Genomic DNA, 25,041 nt, shown 5'->3' with positions numbered 1-25,041 from the left:
TCGGATTAAATTACCTGAAAGAATTTGCGATTGATGGTTATCAGCACTCTACACAGATCATTTTTAAGCTGATTATATTTTACCTCCTACCGTTAGTTTTCCTTTTTGGTCCAACTATCACTAACATGTTAACATTACCCAACTCAACGACACTCGTGTCATCAATCTTGTAAGGATAAAGATATGTGACTGCCTCACACCATGCAAACTTGTGGATTACACTCGGCAGTTAGAGTTCACTTTGCTGAGCTAGCTATAAGACGGACTCTTCTTGTTCAGAGTGAGGTCTGTTCAATCCAGTAACAGTTAATTTAATAAACAGATAACACCAGAGCTATTCAGTATAAACTGTACATGACTAAGGACCAAATCTAGGCAAGATCTAAAAAAAATCAGAACTTCTGTTTTGTTGCTTTTCAATTTGAAGGAACATATGGCATCTAATTTGCCACTAGACGTGCATGCTTGATATTTGCCAGAAATACAAGTTAAAAGATGATTAAAGGATTTAGCAACGTCTTAAAAAAATTGCTTTCTTAGTGTTCATATAATATTACATTATTTTGGAGTGCTTGTTATATATCTAGCTTAAAGTAGCCCATCTTGTGCCTGTCTCAATTTCACAAAAAATCTAAAGGCCCTCTAATGTGCACCTAATGTTTAATATGGAATAAAGGAGACAAAGTCCAAAATAGTTCATCACATCACTTCAGAATTTTAATTCTCAATAGGTTGTGAGAAATACCAATCAAAACAAGCAATGGCTGCAGTATCCTACCTTGTTACTAGAGGTTACTTTTCTCTCTTGCTAACAAATAGCATCTCCAGAATGAGAAAAGGTTAAAGTGATTGATACTGGCTTCCATTATTAGCATACATGCTAACCCTCCCCATTCAGGCAGGAGTCTCATTTTAAGGCCTTTCGATTCCTGCATGCAAAAACGGATTCCTCGGCGGGCTTCTGACGGCAGACACTGGTCTTGTGTAACTCAGATTATGCACTGACAGTAACCTGCTCCTGCAGGCCATTGCTTCTCATTTTTTGTCACGCTCTCTCTGCCTGTCATAGGACCTCTCTATGGGCCTGACAGGTAAGGAAACAAGCATCTGCAATGCAAAGGGTCTCACAATTACGCGAGTTTGAGCTATTGGGATTGTAAATGACAATGCCTTTTATATATGTTTTGGTTTTTAAAACATAAATAAAAGGCATTGCCATTTACAGTGCCAATAGCTTAAACTCTCTCAAATGCGAGACCTGTTGCATTCAAAATGCTTGCTTAAAAGTGTGTGTGGGGGGGCCAGCAAACAGAAGGTGGCAGAAGGAACACACAGATGGGTAGTGTGTGTGAAAGCAAAACTGAGGGTGCGGGTGTGGGGAAGCAAAAATGATGGCACGGTGGATTCACAATGCGACGCGCACTGGACACATTAGTTTTGTCTGCCGCCAGATTCACGCTGGCTCCTCCGCTGAATTCTGGACCCTAACACGGGTGCAGTACTTTTGACCGCCAGCCCCCAAGACGATCTCCGTCTTTTACCTCAGTCCACCAAATTGAATCGGACCTCCAGAGGTTGGAGGGCAATCGTTCAACCGATACAAAAAATGTGAAAGTAGCTGAGGTCCCCGGTTAGATTAGATCAGGTTAAACACATGTATGTATCATGTGTGTATAATACTAACACAGCCAGGCCTCCCTATGTTTAAAAACTCTGTAGCCGTTTTCACAAGCACCACTTGGATAACCCAAGAGCTCACAGTGTAAATCTATTTATTATGTTGATGGCTTTTCATGGTCTTGTAGCTGATCCTTAGGGGCTGTGGAGCGTGCGTACAATCCAGATAGCTCATGATCCAGACATAGTTAGCTAAACACAATTGCCATCAATCTGTTGTAGAATATGAATCACACGAGTTGACTGATGTTTTGGCCAACATCAGTAGACAGGAGGTCTTCATCAGAAGCAAAATCAAAACATCTTGATTCCCTGCAGAAGAGTGAAACTAAGGTCCCATGTAGTACCATTAAAATAGTTTGTTTATTCGGTAGGTAGGCTTCTCAAAAACATAGGCACCTGTTAAAGCTGCAAAGGCTAAATACAGAGAACGGTTTGAGGAGCCTGGAGTGCCCTGATTTACAATACATATATTTAAAGGTGCAGATTCAATTCTTTCTTCCAAAGGCTGAGCAGAATACAGTCAATTGTAAGTTTGCAAGTAAAGCCAGGCAGCAGTTCCATTAGCCAAAGCAGGACTGTCCCTTTAACTTGTAAGGCCAGTATCACATGTTCATTGATGATGTTAATGTCACAACTATAGTTATGCATCAGTATTCAGCCGGGAAAGGACACGCAATCCTCTGTGGAAATAAAGGGATTCGTTGTAAGCAAAAAACATGTTGTGAGAAAGAGAAGCTAACTGAACATTTGAACAGAAACAGACCAAGTACACCCAACCCGCCTGTACAACCACCAACATCCTTCCATTAGCAGAATAAAACCAATACCAAAACATGTAAAGGCCCTTTGTTTGTTTCTAAAGAAAAATACCTGGTGTGCTCCTTCCCAATGCTATAATTAATTATTTAATTAGAAAAACAGTTGTCGGCAGCCCAGGTCCAGATGTAGAAATTCTTTACTTGCCTATGCAGAGCGCCTACAAAGGTAGCACGTGTTCTCCTTTGTTTATCCCTTGCTCACCTTCGTTAGCTTGGCTTGAGTGACAAGACAGTCCTCCAGAGAAATGTGTGTGAGGCGTCCTTAAAAGGATAATAATTCAATAAGTAAAATACCCAGAAAAATCCGACAAATGGCTCAGTTTTCTGCTGCAGACTTCCAAAGTGATGACCACTGCATCTTAGAAGAAATCCCAGGTTGTGCCATCTTGTCTGTGAAAAGACCCTCACCGTAACTGGTCCAAGTTGAGGACCCTAGTTTGAAACCTCCATTCCTTCCACCACTAATTAACACTACAGAGCACTCGATAGACCACCACAGGTTGAAAAAAATATTCAAATGACGTGGAATTTCTTCCAATGCTAAGGCATTATTAGCATTTCTAAAAAAATGGATTTACGCTAATACATGTGAGTCGAAAAAGCTTTGACGGCGTTCTCTTTTTTCAAGAGAGTTCCTGGCCGCTCGACAAAAATGACATGTTAGACATTTTTTTTTTAAAGTAAAGGGTTTTAATATTTGTTGAAATGCTGTCTTTTGTTAATTTTTTCTAGGTTGGAACCGGACCTGGAATCGCCCGTCCTCCGCATCCTTCTACAGTATTTACATTCGCAGAATGTGTCGGGACACGACGGGACGGTTGTTCCTTTAAAAATAAATAAACACGCGTGTATGAAGAGACGCCGTGGGCGAGCGTGCGCAATCCAAATCTCCAGTCGGGTAGGCGGGGTCTAATGCCGACAGGGCGGACACCAACCCCGCTTCCACAGGCCCCGGACACAGAAGCAATGACAATAGATCTCGCCGAGGCGACGCAGCGCATGCGCTGCATTCGCAGGCGAGTCCTAAAAGCATATATTTGCATTTCTCTTACCAGATCCTCCAGCAGCACACTTGCAAGTAGGCCCATACATGGCAATCAACTCTATGCAGGCAGCAATAGCAGTCAATGGCCAAAATACATTCTCCCGATTAAAAAAAAAAATTAAAAAAAAAAATCTCCCACTTTCCTCTTCCAAAATGTTGGCATGTATGAGGCACAGGGTTAGACTGATTTGCATATGGCCATGTCCAAACTGGGGTGGCAGAGTGGGCTAAAGAACGGTGATGGATCAAACCCAGATCTGTTGACTGGGTGTGAGTGTTTGATTGGTTCTGATGCTTCGTCCATCACCACCCCCTTTTGTACCGCTTTGTTCGCCATAAGTTGGTAGGGTATGCTCAGACGTGAGTCCCTTGCTCACTTTGCCACTGGATTCAAGCAAGCCTGGCTGAAGACGGCTGAAATGCCAGAAACCGGTCCTAGGAAGCTTGTTTCCGGTCCAGGGAAGGCATGGCTTGGCAGTTCGGGCTGGACTGTTCCCATGAGGCACAGGGTCAGACTGATTTGCATATGGCCATGTCCAAACTGGGGTCTGTTGACTGGGTGTGAGTGTTTGATTGGTTCTGATGCTCCGTCCATCTCCACCCCCTTTTGTACCGGCATGTATGTAGTTGGCATGTATGTATTAGGCTCTTATTAAAAGGACGCTGGAGCAGATCTAGTGGTGAGAAATGGGTGAATTCACCCATTTCTGAATAAAGCAGCAGTATTGGGTGAGATCAGTCCACATAAATTATAATGTGATTGTAGCCTATGGAGACTTGCTTTTACAGACATGTACCCTCTGTGCTTCACATGTACCCCACTGCTCTTCCCCAACTTTAACCCTATCTGGAAAGGCCAATTTTCAAAGTACACACATTGCAGTGTCCTGTTTCCTTTAGTGTTGAAGGAAACTGAAACACCGTATAAGAGGCCCTGAATGAGATCCTAATGAGAACCATATAGTGGGTTTAGTAAATGTATCCTTGCCAGTACACCCACTATCACTCGTAGATACAGCCAGGCTTCACCAGGGGAGGGCAGCAGTGCAGGCAGTGTTTGATCAGGTGACTCCTTATAGTAACCTGCCAAACTGAGAAAGAAAGTAGAAGTTTTGCAGAAAAGCAATAGCCGTGAATTTGTCTCCCATCATATATTAAACAGAAGCCATTACAAGTTCAGAGGAAATACCTCACACGTGGCGCTTCCTTTTTATTGTTATTTATAACTTATGGACAAAGCTACATTGAAGTAAAGAAAATGCGAATAGTTTTGCAACAGCTTTATTTGTTAATGGCCTGGAATAGTTCAATATTTTTATTGGTTGGGACACTTTTATCATTGTGGGGCTTTAGTAGCTGGAGTGGAGAATTTATTTTTTCCTGCAGCACAAACAGCCTCTTTACTGTGCTGAGCTCCAATCCTCACAGAGCTGGGTGAGCTTTACTAATGCATTGTACAGTGTTCCCCTCTCATCAGCAGGGAAGACTTGAGAGGTTGTAATGCCTGCACGAGTTGTGTATCATGTGTTTACACTGCATGAGCCTAGGCCCTATGGCCATCCCAGTAGGTGTTCCAAGGCAGACTAGTAACACACCAGGGCCTCACAGCGCTATTTTTATAAAGTTTGCTTTCTGGGATGAGAAGGATGATAATTTCCGATTTCCTGTCATTTAGATAAGTACCATGAATGCTGGATGCTTTTTTCAAAGGATGTCATATTGTCAGCAGGATGGCAACTCGTGCATTTGCTTCACACTCCTAAAAACACACATTGCACAGTTGTTTGTTCCTTTCTGCCCAGATACTGCAGAACGATTTCTGAAACCGAGTTTTACGAAAGAACCAGTCCACCCAATTGATTTAGACATTTGCGTTCTGAAGTCTATTTAGTACCAGGCTTCTCTGGGCATGTGTCTGAATTTATAAACCTGTGCCATAAAGTTCATCTGCTGCCTTCTCAGCCCCCATTTTTCTGAAAATAAAACAGAAAGGGAGAGGTATTCTCAAGATGCAGAAACCCAGGCCGAATGCTGATAAGAATAAAGACGAAAGTGCCTTGCAGCTTGTTCACCTTTTTTTTTCTTGTAAACTTTATTTATCATTTTGTGGTAGTACAACGACCGACAACAAACAGTGGCTCAGCGCAGTAGTCCGGCGTCATACATAACTTGTTCACCGTTGAATGTGCGCGCTCAGAGCCTCCTAGCGCGCCACATGACAAGGAAAGTTGGGGGATGCGCTTGCGCTGCTTGGAGGGAACATAGATCAATATATACATATTGCAATACATAACAAGTGGGTCTGTCAGTCCAGCCTTCATTGTTTTAAAGGTTCAACAAACCACTGCTACAAGATGTACAATCAGTGTTAACTCTACTGAACTCTAGTCTAACTACAAACCACTGACTGGAAATTGAATGAAATTATTCTATCAGAGATTAATTTAATAGATATATACTTGCTTGTCGCAGAATGTTTAACAAGTTCAACAGCTATAAAGTTAGCAATTGTCACAGAGATAGAGGAAATCACCCCAAATGCATTGGAAAGTTTGCTATTGTTTTGCATTTTGTATATGGTTCGCTCGGTGATTGCCAGATACACCATTGCAATAAACCAGGATTCTAGGCTCAGAGATTCAATGGTAATATCAAAAGACTATTGAATTTGCATGAATTATTAGCATCTCTTATTTCGGGGTAAAAACCTGAAACACGAATAACGAGTGTTTACTAGAATTACTGTCCACTCCCTTATAATTAGTAAAAATACAAAAGCAGAATTACAGAGCTGAGGCACTAAAACTACAGAAGAACTAGGACCGATTAATCCTAAAACATTTGCAGAGTAAATATTGCGCAGTCTGCCACATTTCGGGACATTTCTAGTTATATCATTGAAAAGGTTCACTCTAGTTTAGCATAACATATTGGCTATTATCACATGCCATAAGGATCCAGAAATAATGTATTCCAAAGTTCTATTATGTGGTGCAAAGAAGTTTCTATTTTTTAGATTCGAGCAGATTGTTATCCTATTTAAAAAGGATTTGGACATGAAAAAACGCTATTTTCGCTAGCAAAAAGTCGCACATCTGAAACTTTAATCTCTTAGGGAGGTAACAGATAATCACTCACTTGCTGGTAGTCACAGCTGTTTTAATGTCCCATGTTTCGACATGTGCTGGTGACTGTGCAGCTGGAATTGAATTATAATAGGAGTGAAAATGTGAGGTATCCTCTGCAGGGGTGTCTACATTCAACCTGATGGGCATACACCGCCGTGTCGAGTTATTTCACCAACGTGATGGTAATGGAAACTCTTTTTCCTGGCTCTGGGAGAAAGAGCACATGTTCTGAGATCTTCCAGGCAGGTGGAGGTATGAACTGCTTCACAAACCTTCCTATATTCATATATTAAGCAGCAATGGTGCTAAAACAGAGTTGTATTCCGAGTTGTGTTCATTTAGTGTTTCCTGTACATTACACCCACTAATAGGAGATGAAGGGGTGGGAAAAATACCTAGAAGCAAATGAGCAATAATATGATAGGGAGAAGGAACCAAATGTTCAACATTAGACCCGCGCAGGAGAGGATAGGCGCTCTGTAAGGAACTTCTTCTACTTACCCTTATGTTATTTCTTCAGTTATTCATATAGCACATTGTACATCATTAGGTGGTATCCTGTGCATTGACAGACCGGAAATAGAAATGCCTGAAGGCCCGCCTATTTTCCAAGATGCTAGGTGTGGATGTTTTTATCAAAGATCAGGTGATCTGTCACGATAACACATCATCTGAGGAAGCTGCTCCCAGGTACTCCTGCTAAAAAGCCCAGTCACCCAAGTAGAAATATTGAAAAGTGACATAACGTCTATTTGTAAAGAGCACCTTCACCCAGAAGAGTATTTTGATGCTGAATAACACATGTTTATTGTTACTCAACTCAGTGGGTCTTATTTGATCGACCTCAGAAGGATGAAAGGCAGAGTGGGTATTTCAGAATTTAAGCCTTTGACCATGAGGTAAAACAGATCGCTGCAGTGGATGAGGTTGACACTTTCAGGAGGGCATTAGATGAAAATCACAGAGTCCTGGTAAGGACTTTTGTTAACTTTTACCTGAGAAAGAAAGGTCCATTTCCATAACAGCCCTGCAGAGAAGAAGAAGATTTTTTTATTTAATTAATTTTCTCAGTGTGAATCAGCAGAGCATGTCAGAATGTGTTTTTTCGTCAGGAGTACCGTAGCAGTGGTATTTTGCACTCTATAGCAGTGGCTTAATCCAGAAAACCAAGAGAGATTCCAGTGTTATAGTTCAAGATCAGTTTAATATTATGTGTGGCCGAGGTGCATACTTAGAATTATTCATTTATAGTTGTATGCACAAGGTTATATTTGTATTTCTAACTAATTAGAGTACCATATGAAAAGGTCTGGGGGTGCTATGAGTGTTTAAGGTGACGACGCAGTGATAAATTGATTTAACACATGAAACAAAGCAGTGATTTAACACGGTAAAAATGTTGACTGAATGCTATTTTCGAGTGCCATTCGTATAGAATGGAAATAATAGGTTCAAGAACAAAACATTTTTATATGACAAAGCGTTGAACTACAAATGTCAAGTTGTCAAATACTTAGGTCTTCACTAGGATAATGATGACACATCATTCAAGCGGTAACCCTCCAAAGGCAAACCACTGTGTTAATTTTGAATTTTTATAAAGTGGAACTCAGCCAGAGCAAACTGTACATAGAAACAACATGGAGCTGCAGGGCACCCATTACAGACAGAAAGGTAGTGGTATAGTCCAAAAAAAAAAATGGATAATAGTTTAATGACAACCTTATCTCAGAGCAAGACCGGGCATAACTCTCAAACTTACAGGGTAAAAGGAGGTTGAGAATAGTATGGTGGTATAAAGAATGCAGTAAGTGAAGCGAAGCGTAGAGTTATACGCCTGTGAACACAATAGCATGGAGATAAAAGAGAAAGGGATCAGGAGGGGGGGAAGGCCTAAATACGAAGGTCAGAGACAATTTACAGCAGAGGGAGGGGAGCGGCGAGAATCCTCAAGAAGAAGAGAAGCATGGAAGGTAAGAGTGGCATCAGACAAAATGTAGATAGTTGTAGGAGGATATTGAAAAGGCAAAAGATAAGTGCAAGAAATATAGCACGATTTTAAAAAGAACTGTACTGAAGAAAGTCAACCGCGGCTAGTCCAAGTAGAAGAGAAAGGAGGAGGTGAAGCAGTTGCGTGCAGGAGGCGTGGTTGTAACTGGAATCAACTTCAGGGCTGAAAACACCCTTTCTAATATATAATAGTTTAGTTTTGACCTCAAATTTTGACTCCTCCGCATTGGACAGCTAATTACATATTGTTTACATAAACTTCAATTTTATTGTTAATGTATGTAAATATGACATTCTCCCTCAAAATCTTAGAGACCTTAGTATTGCCATATAGTATATACATTCATTCGCAAATGGGTAGCAACTAGGCTACCTATGTGGGAATGGATGTATTTTTCTGGTCACCCATCCTGGTAAGGATTGCACAGCTATCTTGTAGGCCACAGAATGCTTAGATAAAGCGTTTATCGGACCTCCAAGAAAGTGCTCAGGTCTGCTCCTTGATTACACTCAAGCATATTGGCATATTTTACCTACATGAGAGTTTTGCAGTAGTATATGTACCAAAGCTTTTTCCATGTGGTTACGAGTGGTTGGCCAGGCAGAGTAGGCCCACTGACAACCACCCTAAGCTCCATCACATCGCTAGAACAAAATCGCGCCAGTCACCTGAAACCATGATGATGTTTTGAGAAACAGCTTAAAGTCCCATCATGAGAGATGTGTGTGATCATGCTGCAGGGTCTGGCTAATATATCATCTCAAATGCGATTTTTGCTCTTGAATACATTTAAGAGAGATCCAGTTCCTTAATATTGTTCTAACAGAAATTTTAAAAAAATCCCTTTAAGCCTGCTAAATTATTCATACATGAATTCATAGCGTGCTGTTTTCAACCAAAGTCCAGGGCCTGCGGCCAAAGGTTTGTCGGCTTCAGGAGAGGTGAGCAACTATAGTGTTGGTAGCCTTGTGCTTTTCTTCCATACTAAAGGACACTTGTGCACTATAAACAAAAAATAACAGTACTAACAAATCAATACGTGATTGTGCCAGTGATGTAATTAATGTTGTGATGCCATCATGAAATGAAATGAAATACCAGCATTTGTAAAGCGCACAGCTACCTCCGGAGAGGTGTCCAGGCGCTGGGGGCCATCGGGAAGATTAAGCGAGCTATTTCCCAGAGTCACATGGTGCAGGGCTAACCTGCCGCTGGCACCAGGGATCGAACCGTGAACCCCGTGGTCTGGAGTCGGGCACCCTGGCCGCTGCACCACACCTCTTCCACTCTTCATGTGTGAGGGCATGAGCAGTGCATTGGAAGAGTTATGATTGTAGGTTCGAAAATGTATGGAAGTAGCTTATGTCCAGAGAATCCAATAATGCTTTCTTGACTAATGGGCTGAATTTGCTGATGCAGAGCAGTACAGGGCGCTCCCTTGATAAAGCAAAGTATTAATCATGCTTGTCCAAAACAGTGCAATTTAATGAGAGGTTTCCTTTAAGGCTGATGTTTGTTTTAATAGGTTCAGAAGGTTTGGGAGGTTAGTTTTGTTCCCCTGATAATTTGCTTGGTTGTGATGAGCGGGACTTCTCTGAAATTAGCACAAGAGTACTTGTGTTTTTTTGGCTAGAGTGTATGTTATCTCCTTATCTGGGATGGTTAGGATTGGGATCTCAATCGATTTCACCTGTTCTTTGAAGAAGTTTGCACATTTCTCAAATCTCTGCGAGGGCTGACAGCGTGTTGGAGGGAGCAGCATGTTTTTCACCACCTCAAATAGCTTTCTGTTTTTTTGATAATCAAGTTTATTGGTATAAATAGCAGACAAAAAATATATAAAAACAGCAGACAACAGCACATCGGGCCCTGCCCTGTACAGACGCGCAGGGGTAAGGTATGCCGTGTGTCAATAATAAAGTTGCACAAGATGTAATTTATAGGAGGTCGTCAGGGTTTTAGGGGCCATGAGCTCGACGCGCCAGTCCGCCTCTTCTAAGGGGCCCACCCAACCCTCCCAGCGGGTGCAGAGAGAGTCTCGGGTCGCAGGGCCATTGTTCACCAGGGAGCGTTAAATCCGTAACACCCCCCCTTTACCCAAGTCGCCCATCATGACCTTGGCTTCCAGAGGGCTGAATTCAGGGAGGGAGATGGCTGGTGGAACGTGGGCATTAAGGGTGTGTCAGAGCTGCAAATATTTATAAAATTGGGAGGAGTGAAGGGATTGACTGTGTTGCAGGTCTGAAAAGGTTCTTATGTGATCTCCCACTCAAATATCCCAGAGGAGTGAAATCCCAATCCGATCCCACTGCCGAAAACCCTGAAGGGTCGATGCCTCACGAAGCCAGCCAGGTAATACAGGTGGAGGTTTGTCACGCCCATACCTCCATCAAAGGGAGGAATTCGGCAGCGAGTCAGGGCCACACGAGGCCTCCCGCCTCCCCATAGAAACCGGGTAGGTATACCGTCAAACTCGCGGAACCAACCGGCTGGAAGATGAAAGGTAATATTTTGAAGAAGATACAAAAATCGGGGGAGGATCTTCATTTTGAAAAGCGCCCCTCTTCTGAGGGGGTTGAGCGGAAGAGACTGCCAGCGTTTAAGATCAGCCTTGGCCTTCGTGACTAGCGGACTGAGATTAAGAGCCCATTCCAGCTCCGGAGCAGGGTTATCCAGATCCCCAAATAATTGAACGATTGGCGTCGCAGGGGGATAGTCGCTTGGCAATCAAAGCAGGCCCTAGACAAGTGGAGGGTAACTGAAGTGGACGTCGCCTGATTAAGCGGAAGGCCACAGACACCCTCAAAGGCCATGAGAAACCTCTAGGCAGCGTGGGCCAGAGCCCTCCGGTTCGGCCAAGAAAAGGAGGACATCATCCGCATATAGAGCAATTTTGTCAACATGGTGGGGATCCCAGGACCAGCCTCGAATTAGGGGGTCAGCACCTACAAGACAGGCCAGGGGTCCATCGCCAGTGCGAATAAAAGTGACGAGAGGGGACATCCCTTACGAGTGCCTCTCCGGATAGGGAAGGCTGTGGAAAAGGCTCCGCTAGTTACGACTCGTTCTTTAGGGTTGGAATACAAGACTCGTATAGCCTGTCTAAAAAGGGGGGCCGAAGCCCATTCGCGATAAAAACGTCTTCCAGATAGCTCCAGTCGACCGTGTCGAAGGCCTTCTCGAAGTCCACAAAGAGCAGCGCCATATACGGGGTGAGGAGGTGACTGTGTGCAAGGGCGAGGTGGAGGCGTCGTATGCAGTGCCGGGTACCCCAAGCGGGCATGAAGGCACATTGGTCTGGGTGGACCAATCAGTGTAGCAGGAGGCGGAGGCGCTGGGCCAGAGCAGTGGCAAAGATCTTCATCTCGGTGTTGATGAGAGAGATCAGGCGGTAGTCCTCTCAGGAGAGAGAGGGCGGTTGAGTCTTTGGAATGACCACAATAGTAGCCACATCGGTCTCCAAAGGGAAGGAGCCGCTGTCCGTCACGTATTTAAAAAGATCAACTAAGTGGGGGGACCAGGACATCGCGGTATGTCGCGTAGTATTCCTGCGGAAAGCCATCTGGCCCAGGTGTTTTGCAATAGGGAGATAGCTCCCTGCACCTCCTCGGGGGTAAAGGGCAGGTCGAGTTCCGTGGATTCCTCCTGGGCAATGCAAGGGAGCCGGACCTCGGCGCACTCCAGCTGGGCTGACAGAGAAATCTCTGGGGTTCGGCCGTAATAGTCTGCGAAGGTTTGGGCAATAGCCCGGTAGGTACAGAGATGGATACCATCAGCATCACTGATTTCAGGGATAATGCGGTGAGCCTTGGGATATGAAACCAGGTTGTGGAGCAGTTTCCCATTTTTGTTCCTCTACCCATAAACACGGGCCACAAAAGAACACCATATCATCTTAGCTGAGTCTAGGGAGACCTGTCGGATCTCTTCCCGGAGCATCGTCAGCTGCCGGGCGAAGAGAGCATCGTCCGCAGCCTCCTAAGGTTCAGGCAATAGCCCGGTAGGTACAGAGATGGATACCATCAGCATCACTGATTTCAGGGATAATGCGGTTAGCCTTGGGATAGGAAACCAGGTTGTGGAGCAGTTTCCCATTTTTGTTCCCCCACCCGTAAACACGGGCCACAGAAGAACACCATAACATCTTAGCTGAGTCTAGGGGGACCTGATGGATCTCTTCCCGGAGCATCGCCAGCTGCCGGGCGGAGTGAGTGTCGTCCGCAGCCTCCAGGTCTACTTCTAGTCGTGTGGCCTGGGCCTCTAGCTGGGTCAACCGGGCCGTCTGTGCTGCCTGTTTCGTGTGGACCAGACCCCTAGCCACTCCACGCATGGTAGCCTTACCAGCCTCCCACAGCCTACCCGGTGAAGGAACCGAGCCCTTGTTAGTCAGGAAATATTGTTCTGGTTCCCCAGTGAGGGCGTCCCTAATCTCCGCACCTTGCTAGAACCAATCTCTCTCCGCTTGGGACACACCTCTGGGGAAGTCCCCAGAGGTGTGTCCCAAGCGGAGAGAGATTGGGGAATGGTCCGAGATGCTGCGGGGGAGAATGGAGACGTCAGTAACCAATTGACAGTCAGTGGCTGGCAACAGGAGAAGGTCGATGCGGGAGTGGGTGTGGTGAGCCGCAGAAGTGCAAGGGTATTGGCGCCGGCGGGAGTCCAGATCCTCCAGGCGTCGCACAGGCCCAGGGTGGTCGCCCAATCTGAAAGTCGTTTGGACGAGGTGAGGTGCGAGGAGGATGGTTCTCCCGTTGCATCAAGGGAGGGCTGCATAACTGCGTTGAAGTCACCCCCTATTATTGTCATACCCAAGGGAAAGGCGGAGATAACCTCTGTGAGACTCTGAAGAGTAGAGGGTAATGTGGCTGGAGGGATGTATGTAGATAATAGGTTTAGGGTCTGCCCTTCCATTTGACCAGATAAGGCCACATAACTGCCCTGCGGGTCGGTCGTCACATGTATTGGGGTGAAGGGGAGAACCCTTCGAGTCAGTATGGCCACCCCTCTGGATCCCCGTGTGAAACCGGAATGCCAAACCCTCTCGAACACCGTAGGTGGTGAGAAACGAGCAATGGGTCCCAGGAAGTGAGTCTCTTGTAGGAGAAAGACGTCGGGTCCCTGGCGTTGGGCGCTGTGAAGGACTGCTGTGCGCTTGATCCGGTCCAATAGACCATTTACGTTCCACGACAAAACGTGGAGGGATCTACCGTGGGAAGGCATCTGTGTCGTGGATGGTGTACGAATAAAGGGTTGTCAAATAGCTTTCTAGGGTGATTTTGGCTTAGTTGATTTTATATCTGAAAGCAGTTGATTTGGCTTTAAGGTAAGTGTGTTGTACTGTTTCCTTTTCATTGTCAAATGTACCAGGTTTGTTGGCTCTGGGTTATGCCGTCATAGTCTCATTTAATATATTTAGTTAACATGTAGAACAAAATAAAAAAAATACACCATCATTACATTTTAAATACAAAATACATCATTTTAAATAAATTAGATTAAAATGACATTATTTTTCAAAAGTTTAAATGAAGAAAATCCCACCTAATGTAAACAATTATGTTTTATTATGTGGTAAGAATATTTAAAGTAATGTGTAAAATTAATTCAAAGTATTTTAATTATTGTTTAATTACTGTTACATTACTTTTTAAACTTTAAAATGGCTAATATAACAATTATCGGATAAAGCAGTGATGATTTGCATTTCATCTCAAACCATAATGTTTTCACTCCTTATTATCATATTTTGTGAGCTTTTCTTTACCTCACTCTTTTCTACGGTCCTCACTTGGGCGTCCAAATGGTGTAAGTGGAGATTAGACATGTTTTTTGTATTTTTTCTTATGTGTTTAACGTTCATGAACATCACTGTGATGTTAAAAAGTCTTGGACACATTTATATGTAAAAAATGTATTTACATTAACATATCAATGAAAGGGTAGCTCTTTGGGTTTGGTGGAGAAATATTAATGTCACTGACTAAGGGCCTGATTACGAGTTTGGCGTTCCTTGAGTGGGCCGCCACGCTCCAGGATCACAAAACCCGTAATCAGACCACCCGCCAGATTAGTAGTTTTCTCCTGGTCTAGCCGGGGTCCTTTGCCGTTCCCACGGCAGTATCTTTTAAAAAGGCACTGCAATGGGAATACCAAACCCCTGTTCCTGCACTGCATGGACAATAAAGTCCATGACGTGCAGGAAAGGGGGTGCATGCAGATTGGGAGCAAACCATGTGCCCTCTGCGTACATCCCATGGCCCCCTAAGTTTCCTCACCACCGTACTTTTAATGTCGGGCTCAACGCCATTGAAAGTGAGGCAGTCAGGAAACTCCTAATATGCTTGACGTTGCCGCAGCGGGCCTGCCAAGCATATTCGGGCCTCTGACTGCTGCGTAACCAACGCGGGATCCATGATCCCTGATGGTTGCGGTGATCTCACTGCCCTATTCGTAATACAGCGGACAGACCACCAGTCTGGCAGTCCAGGGACCGCCACCATGGGTTTGGCGGTCTGATGGACCGCCGAACTCGTAAACAGGTCCTAAGTAACATGCCTGTAAGCACTTTGCAAATTACTTAAAAGACGTAAATGAAAGCATTAACACCTTCAGTAAGATTGGCACCATCTCTCCAAAACAAATTTGGATGTCATATCTTATGCTATCAGGATAAATGCTTCCAAATTGATCATTGCCAAAATGTGCAGACATGACACGATTGTCATTGCGACAGGCATGCTCTGTCTTTGGGTTAAAGTCAGAGACACTTTTGAAGTTGGGCAGTGCATGTAAAAATGAAGTTTGTGTTGGGGTACGGGGTTACAAGATGTCCCTTTATTACATAGCACAGGTGCCTGGAATATATCCTTGATCTTTCCCTCCTACATGTAGAATGAATACTTTAGCATTGTGCAGACTCGACGTATCCTGTAACATAGGAACGACTTTCTCCATCTCAAAAATGCTAAACTCTTTACCTTAACTCCAGTACAACCCAAGTCCATGCTCCAAGGTCTTCTGCACATCCTAATACATACAATAAACTCCTGCAAGTCAAATTAGAGGACAATTGTGGTAAACCATATGTACTTTTCCAGCAATAAATATAAATTTTTGAAATTAAGGCCCACTGTAACGCTTAAACACTCCAAGCTAATGCTCTAGCCACTGATTGGCTAAAACAATTAGGTCACCATATACACATGGTAAGTTAAAATATGTGACTTACTGTGGAGTTTTTTCCATTGGTTACTTTTTATTGTTCGTTATGTGACATCATTCAAACGTTTGTGAATGGGAACTGACACATCATTGATCATTTAACAAATGCACTTTATTTAATATGATAATGTTCACGTACACTAAAAAGAAATAAAGAAAATATATAAACTGGAATATAAAAAATGTTCACGCCATTACACATGCACAGCAATACTGTTATTAGGAGGAATCCACAAGATTTTCCTCTCCCTTGATTTCCCTCACAAGACCCAATCATGAAAGCCCCTTGTGATGTCAAGGGTATATGAGGCTGTTGGGACCTACCTGGGACGTCCTTAGGGTTTGCTGAGTCAGTTGCGATTGCTCAGTGCAGCAGCCAGATGTTAGACTGGCACCAGTGAAACGAAAATTGAATTCAAAGCAGGGTGCTGGTCCATAAGACAGTGTTTAATGCATACAATTACTTCTGAAATCAAAGATTAAGCAGTATGTCACAGGAAGAAGGATACGGTCTAAGTTCCAAGGTTTACTACCCATCTCAAAAATTGCCAGAATGTATCATTGTAAGAGCAGGGAGGGGATTCTTTGAGGTTCAGGCAACACAAGCATGGAATGCATTTCCCTCAACATATACGAAGAATAATAATTCATTTATATTTCTGGAATATTTTTAAAATCCATCTGTTCAGAAGATAAAGGAGAGACTTACAACTTGGATTCTGTATTGGCTAATTTAGGATCTGCAGTGCTAAGGAACCCTTGGGGCAGCGGTGTGCTATATGAACCTTGTTAATATAACATAATATATTGCATTCCATTGCATAACTTTTCCACCCCTCTTGACCTCTCTGTGATGATATGTGCTGACCCTGACATCGGATTTTATAGCCTTGAAAAGCAGTGGCGGACAGTAATTGTAGCAGGGAGGTGGGCTGGGGGCCATAAATGCGTGCATACACACTCACACCCATGCATTCACCGGTGCGCACACTCACTTCCATTCACAACATGCACTCAGAAATACACATACATACATTCATACACCTTCCCTGCAGGTCCCATAGAGGAAACCCTTGGAGGTCCCAGGAGGGTTGTGACTGTTACCTTCTATTGGCTGACCTAAGGTCGCTTAGCTTCACTCATCATAGAGTGGGATGGGGTCAGTGAGTCTTCAGACCCCATTCCACTGTGACGAGGTGTCACTGATTGACACTCAGTACCTGGGCACTTCAGGGCTTAAAACTGAAGCACCAAGTTCAGAGGCTATCAGTGACCCTCCCCCTCGTGACGAAAGGGAGGGCCTCGAGGCACTTTTGCTAGGCAGAGGAGGCCACAACCCCAGGGCTATGAAATCCGCAGCCTGGCAAAATTCAGCTCAGGCTGCCAGGAGCCTGCGCATTTAGCACAGGTACTGCTCCTGGCTGCCGGAACAGAACAAGATGAGTGTCTGTCAGGCTGGCCTTTGTTCACCCTGACAGATGGTCTTCTTGTGGGGGGAAAAAGGTGGGGTGAGTGGCCCCTCTGCCCATATGGACAGGCTGTGGCTGTTGAGAAGACGGACAGAGCAAAATGTTAATCCTACAGAGCGCCATGCACTCACAGCATGTGCACCAAACAACCACCACACATTGCACCTGAATGCATGCCTATAAATTGCACTCCACTCACATTACACCCTTACAATACAATCCGCATATTACAGACTCTCTCAATGTGGCTACTGCAGTGTACCCCAAAAATACAGTGGCCTCATAATTCACCTCCTAAACATTTTCTTCTTAACCCTAGATCCACTGCAGACAGATCTCCTTATGAGACACTGCCGTTCATCCTGCACATAGAACCCAAACGCACATGCTCACACACTGCACCACTGCAAACTACACCTCTTCCAAACTGAATCCTCCCATACTGACTGCACCACCTCAGACTATAAACCTTCACAATGCATCCTCTGAAATGCGCCTCTTCACCAGTGTATCCCTCCGCATGCAACTCATCCTGCACGCTCCCAAAGTGTGTGTGCACTGCTTTCCATTCTGGGTGTTTCCACACTGCTCTCTTGAAACATCTGCAAAGCTCCCACACTGCAGTACGTCAGCACTACAACTGGAACACTCCACACTGCAACTCGCTCAGTAGCACCAAAGCGTGAACTCCCTGATCTGAATGCCCACCTGCGCTGTTGCCCTTTGACCTCCTGAAACCCCTTCCCATCACCGTCCTATGCATCACTAAATCATCTACTCTAAACATGTACACCAAAAACATGGCACAGAACCGACCATTTTACTCAGGCAAACAAATAGGCCTGTTTGTTCTCAGTGGCATGTACCGAAGGTGGTGGGGCAGGTGGCAAAACATATTAAATAAAAATAAAACACACCAACCTCCATAAGCGACGTCCTCCTCCACCGGTCTTCTCTCTTCCAGGCAGGTTCCAATGTGGGACCCAGCCAACTCCCCTAACCCATCTTGGATTGCTCCACCAGCATGAGAGCAGCACCAGGATTGGAGGGAGCAGACTCACTCAGCACTCTTAAAGCCACTGGAGGCCTGCGCTTTTTCCAATCCAGCTGTCCCAGACAGCTGAGTTAGAGAAGTTGTAAGAAGGCACATGTTTGGCTGGGTATCGCAAGACAGCCAGTCAAGGGACTTGCACATTTTTAACTTGAGCACACACCTCCTTGCTGCCACTCAGCGGCAATGGCCCCGTCCGGTCCTGGCAATCAGTTTGGGATGAGATGGTTACTAAAAAATTAAATGGTAATAAATCAAGTTAATTATTATTTAATTTTCCAGCTCTGGCCTTGGGCTTTTCTTTGTGGGGCGACGCTCCTCTGCACAAACGGAAGAGCCACCCCTCCGCTCAAACGCATTGAGTAGGTTTGGTTGATTGCCAGGGCCGGACTGGCAGTAGTGGGCACCAGGCGTTTCCCCAGTGGGCCGCCAGGGTGGGGGCCGTTTTTGGGACCCTGGGGGCCGTTTTTAGGTCTCGGCTAGCGAAGGCTGCACTTGCGCAGTCTCGCTTGCGAGATTTAATGACTTGGAGGAGAGGGGCTTGAACCCGCCCCTCTTCTCCATTGGCTGGCCTCTTAAATGCTGGTCAGCCATTGGAGAAGAGGTTTGTCTCTCCAAACAAGCCCCATCTCTTTCGGATTCGTGGGCGTGTTTTTTACTTTCTTTCTCTCCTCTGGAATGTAAACATTCCAGCCAATGGCAAGAGAAGAGAAAGAAAAACACGCCACCGAATCCGAAAACGCCGCTGCGTTTCTCCAAGGCATTTCTGCTTGACCTCGGAGAAAGGCGGTGGTGTCTCCGTGTGTTCCTCCTACACCACTAACTGGATTGCCGCGTTCAATGTAGGTGGCGCCATTATAGTCTGCTTTCTATGTCATCTCTAGGCACTAAAGCGGCCATTATGCAAGTAATTATTTTTAATATTGAACTTTGGTGAAAGGCGAGCAAGAGCACGAGGAATTACTGAACGATTCTCACACCCCCTCGGTTGTCTGCAAAATATGGTCATCGTTGAGGTGCAGTGATCCTCAGAACCCAGGGACTCGGTGCCGCTGCACCAGCTGCGCCAATGATAGCCACGCCCAAAATAGCCAGCAATCAGCTGTTCAGGCTGTCTCTTTGGTGACCACTAATTGGCTGTTCAGCCCTACGACCCCCCCCTTCACCCCACACACACACACAGAAAGTCCCTTTAGCAGTCCCTCTGCACTGTTAGGGTGGCAGCCGCAGCCCTCCGCGCAAGACCTGTCATGCCGTACGCAGCTCTGGCACCCAGACTTCTGCCGGAGTCCATTAACAGACGTTAATTTGCTTGTTCTTCGAGGCAAAGGTGGGCCTAATTGGCAGCGCGAGTTGAACATAAGTGGGGGTGATTCACGCTCCGGATTGTCAGAGTGATACAACTGCACTTAGAAAGCATTCTGTCTTCCGAGCAGTCCGGGCCGGGCGCGAGCCGCCCCCACCCCTGAGCCCATTGCCTATTGGTTTATTGAGCATTGCTACGCATACAATTGGTATTCATCCTAAAAGTGTAAAACCCGCAAGCAAATCAACTATGTCATATAACGTATGTTTATCAGGAACATGTCGATTGTGAACCTTGGCTTAAAAAAATGGTATTCTATGACGGATGAGGTTTTAACTTTTCACACTCCTCGTTCGTGTAGACGGAGGTTATCTTTAGTACTCTTTCCGTGTCATTCATACTATGGTTCCTCTAATTTGCCATGCGGGTTGCCGACGTACTGACCCTCGCCTCGCGCTTCCTTCTCTCGATGCATATTTAGTCACGTGATGAGGGTTGTGCAGACTTTTTCCGGGTGGTGGTGTGAGTTGGGGAGCCCGGAAGCGGTGGGGTTCGGAAGGTTTGGGGGTCCTAGCACAGCGTCATGGCGGCGGGCAGCAGCAACTGGTTGTCGGGAGTAAACGTGGTGCTGGTTATGGCGTATGGTAGTTTGGTAAGGAAAGAACAAAATAGTGGGGGTATTGCAATGCTTGAAAGTTCTTTTCAGAGGAAGAGTGGGTTTTGTAGGTGGATGCACAACATTGTAAAGGCGTTAATGTGTGAGGGAGGGTTTCTCTTCTAGAAATGAGTGCATCATTAAATTGGGGAATAGTGGTATGAGGTGGTAACGAAGTCAAGTATGTATAGTTGGAGAAATGTGATTGTAAAGGTTAAGGAGTATGAACAGGATTAAGGGATTACCTAGCATGTTATCTGTGCTCAATCAGAGAAAGAGCAGCGCAATGTTGAGCTTTTGTACTTCTTGTAATGGAATAAACACGGTGAGGTGTATTCTCTGTCCTGCAGGATACGATCAGTAAGGCTGCTGCTTTGTGAGCCGTTGTCATTTGTAACCCCACCGTTTAAATTATTGCTTTTTAGTCTAAATCACTTTTCATTCCTTTTTGAAACATGATATTAATAGCTAAACTGCAAGTCTCATAATATTGTGCTAGGACACCCGCGAAAATATAATGAACATGAGGAGGGGTGTTCCTGCCCTGCAGGAGGCGGCCAGTAGTAATGAAAGCATGTCATGTGTAACTCCATTTATTTCTTGCTTTTTAGCCTACATTACTTTGCCTGCTTTTTTCACAAATGATAACGTTATTATTGAAACTGCAAGTCCCATAATAATAGTGTGCTAGGACACCCACGAAACATTGTTTGGGGCTGCACTGCATTGTGTGGCCGATTAATGCTGTCAGATGTCCATGTAAGTGTACAATTGTCGTATGTGTGAATGAGAGGGCTTGAGACTCATATCGATGCTTCACCACTATCATGGCCACCGTACTTTAAAAGTGATGACTAGCCTACCTACTGGAGTTATAAAATCGTGATTACCCCCTCTCCCCCGTCTAAACAAAACCCCTAACTTCTAATTAAGTACAATTGGTTACGCTACATATTTCTGTGTGGAGGAGTTCAAGTGACACTCCATATTTATGAGTGTGTTTGTCAGTTAAATGTGTGCCTTATTAGCTATTTACATTTTAGAAAGTGAGCTAATACTACTGCATTCTTTTTTTTTTTTTTAAATAAAGTTACAAATTCTTGCGAGGTAACTCTTAATCAGCCCTTCCTTTGCCAGTTGGTGTCATTAGAATTATTTTACAAGTAGATCCACTGTTGTTCCTGCTTGATCTGTAGTGTGTTGAAAGCATGCAACGTTTCATTCACATGAATGAGGCTTGATGACGAGTGCATTGGTAATTATCAATCCCCTGCGCAAATACGATTACACGGGTCAAAATGACAAGTTGGTCGGAGTTTACAACGCCCAGAAATTACAGAGTGCAATAATGTCCACATCCCTGGGAAAGCATGTCGAAATTTACTTGTAGCTGTAAATGCCTGGAAAATACGAGGCAAGCTGGTTTATGGTGCGGAAACCCAAGTTTCAGGTGCATGTTCCAACCTGCTACGCATTCTCAGGAATGTTTTTCCTTTATTCCTACTACATGTGTGCAAAACCATAGCCCTTGTCCTGATTCCAACTTGCGTCAGCTATAGCGATTCCATCTACTGAGGCCTCCCAGGTTTCCTCCTACGTCGCCTGCAGGTCGTACAGAACTCTGCCGTTTCTTTAACCCCTTGGCTGCGGCAGGAATTCCGCCGCAGCGCTGGGGGGGGTTGGGGGCAGTGCGGTGGTGCTGTGCTCATGACGTAGGCACTCCGTCATGAGTCACGGTTGAGCTGTGCTCATGACGGAGTGGTTCCGTCATGACTCCACCCACTGCGCCAATCGCCCGCACAGGCGGGGAATTAGCGCCGCGTGGGCGGAGCGGCCGCCAACGGCCGCAGCATGACGGAACCACTCCGTCATGAGCACACAGCGCCCGTGGCTCATGACGGCGTGGTTCCGTCATGAGCACGGAACGGGTTAAATGTTTTGAAAACAAAAACATAAACAAAAATAATGTTATGAGCAATGCCAATAGCTCTAACTTTAACAATGCCGAGACCGTTGCATTGTAAATGCTTGTTGTTGCCAGGGGCCTGCAATTCCGGCCGTGGTAACAAATTCGGCCGAAACCGGCCCTTGCAAACAGCTCGGCCGCACCCCCTCATCCCCACCCAGGTGGGGCGGCCGAGCAGTTTGCCAGGGCTGGTTTTGGGTCCCAGTCCGGCCCTGTTTGTTGATTGCCGCTTCTAAGAGGAGGAGGTTCCTCCTGGCTGGTGGGAATCGGTCTAATGAAAAGTGGTAGAAGGCAATAGGGTAATGTCAAAGAGGGTGGGTGCAGGTGTAGGTGGGGTGTAGGGTGACAATTAAGATGGAAATCTCTGGCTATAGCTATAGGGGCTGAAAGAGCAATCCGGCAGAGGTGATGAGGGTAGCAGGAAGGACATTTACATGGTGATGCGATATAAACCACCAGCAAGAAGCTGGACTCGAGGCCAAGTTGCATAATTGAGTCGGTGCCACTTTCTTTTTTACTCACCGCTCAATATTGCTGGGGTGCTTGTTGCCACGTCCACTCGGTGCTATGTTGGGCAAATACACGTATTAAAACCGTTTTTATTGTTGCAAAGTACTACGTTTTGTGAAGTGCTTAATGCGGCCGGATTCAAAAATTCCTTGAGTGAGATTCATTCATGAAAATTCAGGGAGTTAGCGAAACTTAAATCTGAAATAAATCATACTGAATGTAGCCATTTAGGCATTTCTATATAACCAGCCCAAATGTAAAGTTCACTTTCTAATCAGTAGCAGCACATTGTTCAAGGTCTTAGAAATTGCAGTCTTTGTGATACACGCATGCTAACAACATGGAATAAACTATACTACTCGTCCTTCTGCAATGGTTTTTGTAAACGGAGCACATACTTACCTTCTAGATAGTACCCATTGAGTGCATTTTGTTCTAAATATGTTCCATGAGCTATAAATAAGGGAAGTGTTATTATACATTGAACATGTTTTAGGGAAAAAACTAAAGTATTTCTTTTATTTGACTAGATCTCTAATAAAAAAAGTATGGAATGTTAAAAACGTGTATTTTTCTTTCGGTCTCTGCAGTTTTAAAGAAACAAATAACTCCGGATGAACTTCTGAACCCGGGGGCCCCATACGTGAGACGAACGCTCACGGTATGTAATCTCATCTCCCTATTCACGCTGCTATTGTTTCCACAGAGGGTGGGTTCTTATTTAACTCTGAAGAAAAAAGTAAACAATTCCGCGATGACCTCCACTGTAAGTGCGTTCAATGTATAGAGTTTTGTTTGACCTCTTCAAGGGGACATTTCCAGAAATAGACGGATGCCACGAGATTTATAAATGAATAGAAACATTACTGGGCACTGCATCTTTGAATGTTGAATTACAGGCATGCTCGTGACCATTTTTCAGTGGGTTTTGTTCTCCAAGTCAAGCTTCCATGTGTAGAATTTTGACTCGCTCAGGAGCACGCAGGAGAGTAAGGGCCTGGTTTAGAGATTGGTGGACGAGTTACAACGTCACAAACGTGACAGATATCCCATCTGCCTTAAATCATCTTCATCCAAGGTGAACGGGATATCTTTTATTGTATCCTGAAAGTAGTGGTGGACGAGCCACCAAATTAACAGGGCGAGCCGAGCCAGAGCCGAGCCAAGGGTCTGGGTTGACTCTAAGAACCCATGCACGAGCCGAGCCCTGAAACTGTTAGCCATGTAAATCATACAGCAAACATCACATAGAATATAATAAAGTCTCTTCAGAATTCAAAAACGTGCATTTCTTTATTAATATGTCACATCGAAGCACTGTACTGAGAAGTGCTTATTAAAAGTGCTTCCCTTAGGCTGATGATATTCAACTTCTCCCTTCATTTGCCAAATCTCCTTTGGTCACGGCATGCACTGAGAGACTGACTTGTCGCAGAACATGTTTGATGGCCACCAGCTTTCTTAAATTCAATGGGGGCAAAATGGAAATCTTGCTCATTGGCGGAGACCAGACATGCTGGTACTACATGGCATGACTGTAGTCTTTGGTCAATTTGCAGACTGCATTTGTCCTAGTTTTAGAATCATGGCATCGGATTCAATTTCAAATTGCAGGTACAAAATGTATTTTGATTGAAGATTCAAAGCCTTTAGACCTCCTGACTACTGAGATTATGCATGTAGAGAAAAATCCTTGCACGGGCAGATCATTTAGGGCCCCATCTCGACTTTGGCACAGTTGCGCCAGGTCTCCGCTGGCGCAGCTGTGCAGAAACCGCGTGAGGCCCTATAATTACTTTTTTAGTTAATGGCAGGCATTTCCTTTGCCGTGCCCACGCTGGTGCCTATAAAATAGGCACCGCAATGGGAACTTCAAAGGAAGTTCCAGCACGGCATGGACTGGAATGTCCATGCCATGCTGGAACTTCTGTGCATGTACGGGGGCACATGTTGTGCGCCCCTGTGTGCATCCACAAGGTGTGAAGCACGAGGGGGCCCTGCAGGGCCTTCTTTCATTCCTCACCGCCACTGTTTTCATGGAGGAAAGGCCTCCATAAGATCAGTGGCTGTGATGAAAGTTGTTATGTGCTTGACAGGTCCGCGGCGGTCCCGCCAAGCTTATAGATACCGCTGCACCACTGCCAAAGAACGGTGGTTCCCTGATGGAGTCAGCGGTCCCAA

General features: G+C 45.0%; 1 protein-coding gene across 1 annotated transcript in view; it reads left to right on the top strand.

Moving 5' to 3' along the window:
- DEPTOR (DEP domain containing MTOR interacting protein) overlaps positions 1 to 25,041 on the top strand; it is a 652,417-nt gene that overhangs the window by 542,008 nt on the left and 85,368 nt on the right. The window contains exon 8 of the mRNA XM_085605045.1: positions 23,451 to 23,521. Within this exon, the coding sequence (XP_085461171.1) occupies positions 23,451 to 23,521 (71 nt within the window). The remainder of the gene's footprint in view (positions 1 to 23,450; positions 23,522 to 25,041) is intronic.

Source organism: Triturus cristatus, chromosome 5_1 (assembly GCF_964204655.1).
Source record: "Triturus cristatus chromosome 5_1, aTriCri1.1, whole genome shotgun sequence".
NCBI lineage: Eukaryota > Metazoa > Chordata > Amphibia > Caudata > Salamandridae > Triturus > Triturus cristatus.
Note: the sequence above shows the minus strand (reverse complement) of the source record. Positions and strands in the feature narration are given on the sequence as shown.